This window comes from Larimichthys crocea, chromosome II (assembly GCF_000972845.2).
Source record: "Larimichthys crocea isolate SSNF chromosome II, L_crocea_2.0, whole genome shotgun sequence".
In the NCBI taxonomy this organism is placed as follows: domain Eukaryota; kingdom Metazoa; phylum Chordata; class Actinopteri; family Sciaenidae; genus Larimichthys; species Larimichthys crocea.
The window spans coordinates 1,028,727-1,036,194 of NC_040012.1; the positions used below are offsets into that span (position 1 = coordinate 1,028,727).

General features: G+C 42.3%; 1 protein-coding gene across 1 annotated transcript; it reads right to left on the reverse strand.

Annotated features, from left to right (window-relative positions):
* Positions 1-202: 202 nt before the first annotated feature.
* On the reverse strand, positions 203-2,787 carry rxfp2a (relaxin family peptide receptor 2a). The gene is made up of 2 exons (XM_027288060.1): positions 2,476-2,787; positions 203-2,311 (listed from the first exon to the last, which is right to left on the reverse strand). Exons 1-2 carry the CDS (start codon positions 2,771-2,773, stop codon positions 2,046-2,048), a joined length of 564 nt encoding a protein of 187 aa, XP_027143861.1. The 5' UTR covers positions 2,774-2,787; the 3' UTR covers positions 203-2,045.
* Positions 2,788-7,468: the final 4,681 nt, after the last annotated feature.

Sequence of the window (7,468 nt, forward strand, 5' to 3'; positions counted from 1 at the left end):
TATGGAGCTGTAATCATTTTAGAACAAAATTGCTTACTGAGCACATCATGTGTGCGCTGCACATGCTCGTGTTTTATCACTCAGATTTGCCCTTTTAAAGGAACGCTGCCATTTGTTTGCTTGTTTGTTTTCTTCAGGTTACAGACAGTGTAATGTGCATTTATTACACAAATATTAAAAGGTTTGTTCTCATATTTTATTATTTTAGTCAGAGAACACCTTGGTATGAAAACCAATAAACACATTTTACCAACCTGACCCCAACAAACACAATGACGTACAGGGTGCCTCGCACTAAATACTATACAACAAAAATAAACACGTGGAGCTTTGCAGATATTTGTACATTCATTAGACATCTCTTCTCCTCGCCTGTTTAACTCCTCACTTTTTTATTTAACTGTTCTGGTTGTTGATGATTGTCATTGAATTAAAGCAACTGTACAAAGGCAGCAAAAACAAAGGCATATTATATATCAGTATAAAAAAAGTATAAATACAAACATCAATGAAACAAAATTCCTCATTAGCTTCTTTAACCAGCGTTCTTTAACCAAACACTGCGCAATAAGGGGGTCTAAACAAAAGTGTGATTCAAGATGCCGCAGCATATTTGTTCAGATTCATAATTTGCACATACCATACATGCAGCTGGAGTATACAGTACAAAATGTTATGTAACAAACAAACAAGTAACAGAAAACATTCAGATTACAGTCTGATATCAGAACAACATAAACAAAACATGGCAAAAATAGGCATCAGCTTATAGTTAGTGAGGAAGAGGAAACAGCTGCTACACATAGCTGATGTCCAACATTCAGTCACTGTTGGCGGGTTAAGTCTCTTTGTTGCTCAGATCTTTCTCCCATTGACTGCTTTCTCTTTAAGTGCCTTTAAAATTTACATTTTTACATTTCGACATAATTCAAATGCAAAATCGCATTTAATGTTGTCAGATTGTCAGATCGTGAATTAGATGACGTTTGTGGAATAGAATTTACTTGTCGGAGGAGGCACTTGAAAAGGGTTAATACAGGAGGAAAACTAATTAGGAAAACTAATCAGGACAGTAAACCAGCAACTTAGAGAGCAGAGAGAAATTAACAGGAAGAGAAGATGACAAAAGCAGAGGCAGGGAGTAGAAATATAAAGAGGTGAAGAATACAGCACGATAAATGTGTACCTTCGCTTGTGTTCATTTTAATTAAAATTGAGTCATTAAAATGACACAAAAATTGACTTAAGTGTAAGATAAAGGATGGAAAAAGTGAGCTAGAATTTAAAGTATGAGATGAGATTCAATTTATTGTCATTACATATGTATAAATACAAGGCAACGAAATGCTAAATATACATAGGAAAAAGGAAAAGGGATACAACACGTCATTACAACATGGGGATAGGGGAGGAGAAAAAAAGAACAACCCCCAGCCTGTGCTCTTTGATAGGAGTACACTCTGGGAGCAGAGTATGATGAGTGATTTGAATTTTCATTTGTATTAAGCCAGAGTTATAAGTTCCATGTTCAAATGCTACTTTTTATGCAGTCCAAGACTCATCGTGTGACTCAGTGAGCTTCATCCTTAAGTCATTCCATAGAAAACGTTTCTGTGAGATAAGAGAGATATTTGGCTGCTCGTCTCCTGCTCTAGCTCCATGATCTGACATGAGAAGGGGTCCGATAGGGTCACAAAGGTAAAGCACTTTGCTTGCTTGTCCACATTGCGATCGTCTTCAGGGCGGCATTGAGACTCTCCTACTGCTTCGTTTCTCTTTACTGCTGTAGTCTTACATATCAAATGTGTGGCCAGATAAGCATGCAAATATGGGGTTGACTGTAGCTCCAATTGTACGGTCGGAGGGTCATCCACTAATCAGTTAGAGGTTTGATTCCAGGCTCCTTGTGCCACACCACAAAGTGCTCTCTGTTTGAATATGTGTGTGTCTGGGCTGGGGTGGGAAGGTGTAGACTGATAAAGATATAACTAGTAATAGGCCCCACAACCCGTAGTCTACAGTGCCAGTAAAAGTTCCTGCATCCCTCAGGCGTAACGAGGATCTGCTCCGTTCAGCGACAACCGCTGGAGGTAGGTTGGTAGCTGGTAGCAAGGAACCCGTGCAGTCTCCATGAAGACTGAGGACGAGGTGAGGCTTTTGCGGTCTTTTTTTAAGGTATGTGTTCTCTGCCAGCGGCAGAGTAAGAGTTCCACCTGCTCTCTGAAGAAGCTGGTGGTCAAAGTGTAAAGGATGGGGTTCAAGGCGCTGTTAATGGGAAGGATGAAGATCACTACCCAGCTGGAGATGGTGCCTAAAGGAAAACAGGAAGTTCAGAAGGTTGTGCACATTAAGCTGCTTTTTATTATGCTGTTCCATAAGTAAAGGCCTCAAACAGTAGATCACTGATGTGTGACTTATTGAGTTATTTATAAGATGTTAAATTGATCTTAAACAGAAAGTGGGTTCATTTCTTACCAGGTATCTCTACCTCCAATATTGAGAGGATTTTCACCAAAAATATGGGAATCCAGCAGAGGGCATCAGAAAACACAATGAAGAAAAACCTGTTGGCCACGGCCACGTCTCTGTGCAGTCTGCTCCTTAAGTCTGTTGCATTAATGCCAGTTTTATAGATGGAGTAGAACATGCTGGAGTAAGAGAAGACGATCACCAAGAATGCCACCAGGTTTAGACCTAAAGAAATGCACATGTTATTTACACACACAAATGCAGCGGTGGAAGAAGTATTCAGATCCTTTATTTCAAGCAACATTGTGCAACGTTTTTACCATAATTCATCATTTTGATGCTACACTGACTTGTAATCAGGTGAATGGCGTCTCTGTCATTCCCACTCTGTGCCCGTACATCTGTTCTTGAACTGAGTTTAAGGTACGATCTCCCACAAGAAGTATGTAACGCTTTACGGCACTAAGTGACACACCATAAACCATAGACATATATACATAGACGCCGCATTGAGCGCTGAATCGTACATCAACATCGCCGCCATATTGGATAAGGCAGATCTGCCCGTAAACTAATACAAGGAAATGGACTGAACTTCATAAAGCGCCTTTCTACAAAGTTCTTTAAGTTAATGTCTCTTATACACCCATTCACACACACACTAATATATCTGGGAAACAAACAGGCACCAAAAACAACGTATGTAACTTTTAAAGTGATGATTATAAATGTTTACTCCTTATGTAAGCACCAAACCAACGTATGTATTTTTCTAATGCTGAGTGTTTACAGCTACTAATGAGTGTAACACTGTCACTGTGGTGATAAATATTGAAAAATGTAGCTGTGACATGAGGGTTTTCTGAATAAAGAGCACTAACGTGTACATTACACATGAACATATATACATACGTATAGTATACACACACACACACACACACACACACACAGCCACGGAGTCTAGCTCTCCTGTGTAAAATATATGACAAAATCATCCAAAATCAGATATTTATAGAGTGTTTATACTGGAAAATGATGAAATGGTGAAGATTTGAGCCTTGGTAGACCCAACAAAATTGTTGAGCGGTGCAGATTCATTCATTCAAGTCTTTGGGTGTACTCGAAGAATTCAAACAATTGTTTATAAAAATAGAAAATATTATTTAAATTTAAGTCATTTTATTAATTCCAGCTGTTCTATATAAGCAGAACACATTGAACATTTAGTATTTTACCCCTTAATATACATGTCCTTCAATCATCCTGTAGTAGTTGGGTTGTTTTAAGTAATGGGTCATTTAGTGGGATGTTAAACTCTGTCACTCTCATCCCATCTGTAGCGTAAGCACAAAATGTATCTATGAGATTTACAGTGTACCACTAGATGTATATTTTAATTACAATTGATACCTGGTTTAATTAAATATTCAAAACAAAAGGAACAGCAAAACTGCAACACACGTTATGGTTTCATGTGTTGCCGCTCCTGTCGCTACATGGTACAGACTCTGAATCATCATGAAGTGAACAGCTACATCAGTTACTCTCCAGTTAACTGCCTCTCTCCTCCATTATTCAAACACTCAGCGTTTCACAAGTGAATGATAGCCTTATTTATACTTTGATTTATGTTACCGGTTCAGAACATGTTCTGTCATCCTTTAATTTACAGAAAGTAAATTCATTATTTTTTGTGTTTTCTTTTAAAGTCATTACCACACATACAGAAATGAGTGTTCGTTTTCTTTCTTTCTTTAAAAAACAACAACTGTTAGTCCCTAAGGTGCTGGTGTTACTATGTGCCAAAGGGTAAGGCATAATAATAAAACGATTTGCCCGTACACAAATGTATCGATTGTGTTGATTTATCTCTCCTTTTGGGAGGTTTTCCATCCTTTTAAAGGGTCAATTGTGGGAGGATGTAAAACCCTCTGAGGTTATTTTGACCTACAGATTAATAATGACTTCATGCATGTGACAAGGAAGGAACTTTATGTCCTAAATGAGTGTGAAGGCACGCGAGGCATCTGAAAGGAGAATAAAAGTTAATTTAATAATAAATATGAATAATTATTATTTTTAATAATGAAGATAATGTCATTAAAAATTATTTGTCTATTGGCAGACAATAATAACGTTGATCAATGAGGTACAATGAAGATAATGTCATTAAAAATTTTGTCTATTGCAGAACAATAATAACTGTAGTCGACGCAGTTGCTAATCAATAAATAGCTGTTAGCTTGTTTTAATATCAGTTAAGTGTGATGGAGGGGCCTGATGGCTGTTATGGAAAATAAAATTAGGTACTACTCCCACCTACATTATTGGGGGGATTTATAAAGATTAGATATGTTCAGCTGAATATAATGTATGCAAATGAGAGTTCCAATTCCAGTCTCTTTAGAAGGAAAATGGTTCTGTGTTCTGAAGATATTTGCATATAAGAGAGAGAAAGAGAGATCAGCACTCATTCCCGGATGACTTTTTGAAGAGGAAGGACTGCCCTGTAGCTGGTTTAACAAGTTGTTTTCTTCAGTCTACTTTTCTGAACGGCATCGGCTTGGAGAAGGAGCATGCATGTTTTTCCTGCACAGTCTTTTAAGCTAAGTAACTTTCACGGTTTACATTTTAAATAAGAAGTTGAGGTTGCAACTGCAAAATGATGTCTTTAACTTTGCCTCACTCACTCCACATGTGCAAAATGTACTGTATTCAACATCTTTCTTTACAGGACAGGTGCTTTCATGTGAGGTAAAAGCTTTGCAGTCATTGCTCTGTGTTTTTTCAGTCTCTCAAAGAAACAGTGAGAAGGAAAGATTATTTCATGTTAACTTGCTGAATATGACTGAAGCTTAGCACTTACCTGTATGTATTGTGGTATTGTGTATTGTGTATCGGGTTGGAGGAGGAGTACACATGCTCCTTACGAAATAACTTTAGCAGGTTACATTTTAAATAAACAGGAGGTAGATCATTTGAGTTCCAACTGCGCTCACACAATGATACCCAAACCAAGGACTGACACACCTGCACAGTGCACAACCCAGGTAATGAGGAGGAAGAAAAGGACCTGGAAGAGACAATGAAGATGGTCGTGTCCATTGTCCAGAACTACAAAGAGAAGGCAGGAGTGGGCTAGGATGAAGGAAGAACAGCAAAGAATGAGGAATGAAGAGAACATGATGAAGATGAAGAATTACTGGTCTGTTGTACAGGAGTGGACCAGCAGAAAGTAGCAATTCTTCTTGCTACTATCTACTGGTCCACCCGATGGATAGACTGGTAAGGGAAGGTGGGTGATCAGGAGGAGAAACAGTCGCTGTCCAGGCATGAAACAAGAGTCAAGTGGAGAGAGGAAAAAGGTAGAAAAGAGACGCAAGGGGCAAACGAGTCAGAAAGCTAGCAGAGGGAGGAGAAGAATGAACGAGAGAAACAAAAGAAAAGGGGGAAAGGGGAGAGAGGGACAGAGCAAACCAGAAAAAAGAAGCTCAAATGTCAGCTGGCTTTCAAAGCTCAACACATGGTGGAGCAGGAGTTTCGTGAAGTGAAGCCATTCAGCGAGGACGAGGTCAGAGGTACAGAGGTAGGCTGCAACTTATCTAATGTCCTCGTGTAAAATGACCAGTAGAAAGTAGCAAGAAGAATTGCTACTTTGCGTGTCCACTCCTGACAACACATAGACATATATACATAGACGCCGCATTGAGTAGAATCGTACGTCGACGTCGACGCCATATTGGAAATGGCAGGTCTGCCCGTAAACTAATACAAGGAAATGGACTGAACTCATAAAGTGCCTTTCTACAAAGTTTTTTAAGTTAATGTCTCTTATACACCCATTCACCACACACTAATATATCTGGGAAACAAACAGGCACCAAAAACAAAGTATGTAACTTTAAACATCCCCTGATGAGAAATGACAACTGACGGAACCAAGTTTCCCTGGTTTGCCCTTGCCCGGACGCGAGCCAACCGGGGCCCCCCCCCGAGCCAGGCCTGGGGGTGGGGCTCGTTGCGAGCGCCTGGTGGTCGGGTCCTACCCATGGGGCCCCGGCCGGCACAGCCGAAAAGGCAACATGGGCCCCCCTTCCCATGCGGGCCACCACCCATGGGAGGGGGTCTCAGGGGGGAAGGTGGGGCGAAGAAAGATGGGCGGCAGTCGGAGGCGGGACCCTGGCGGTCCGACCCCCGGTTGCAGAAGCGTGGCTCTGGGGACGTGGAACTTCACTCACTTCTGGCGGGGAAGGGCTGAGCTGGTGCACGAGGTGAGAGTTACCAGCTTGACATAGTCGGGCTCGCCCGACGCACACGGGGGGGAGGTTTGCCCCGGCGAGAGGCGCAGAGCGGGGGTGGGACTGCTTGTTTCCCCCGGCTCGCTGGCCTACGTGTGGGAGGTAGCCTCCTTCGCCTTCGGCGTGGTGGGGGGGACGGGACTGACTTCGTCTGTGCTTGCACGCGAATGGCAGTTCATATACCCACCTTTTTGGAGTCTTTGGAGGGGGTGCTGGAGAGCGCTCCCTGGGGACTCCTCGTTCCCCTGGGGGACGTTCAATGCTCACGTGGGCGGCGACAGGAGACCTGGAGGGGGCACCCCGTGATGGGAGGAACGGCCCCCTGATCTGACCCGAGTGGTGTCTGTTATTGGACTTCGGTGCTCTCATGGATTGTCCATAACGAACACCATGTTCAAGCATAAGGGTGTCCACATGTGCACTTGGCACCAGGACCCCCTGGCCGTAGTTCGTAGATCGACTTTGTGGTTGTGTCGTCAGACTGCGGCCACAGTTTTGGACACTCGGGTAAAGAGAGGGGCGGGCTGTCAACTGATCACCACTGGTGGTGTGAGTTGGCCCCAAGGTGGGGGGAGGATGCGGTCAGACCTGGAAGCCCAAATGTGGCTGTGCGGGTCTTGGGAAGTCTGGCGGAATCCCTGTCAAAAGAGTTTCAACTCCCACCTCCAGGAGAGCTTCGCTCATGTCCGGGGGAGGCGGGG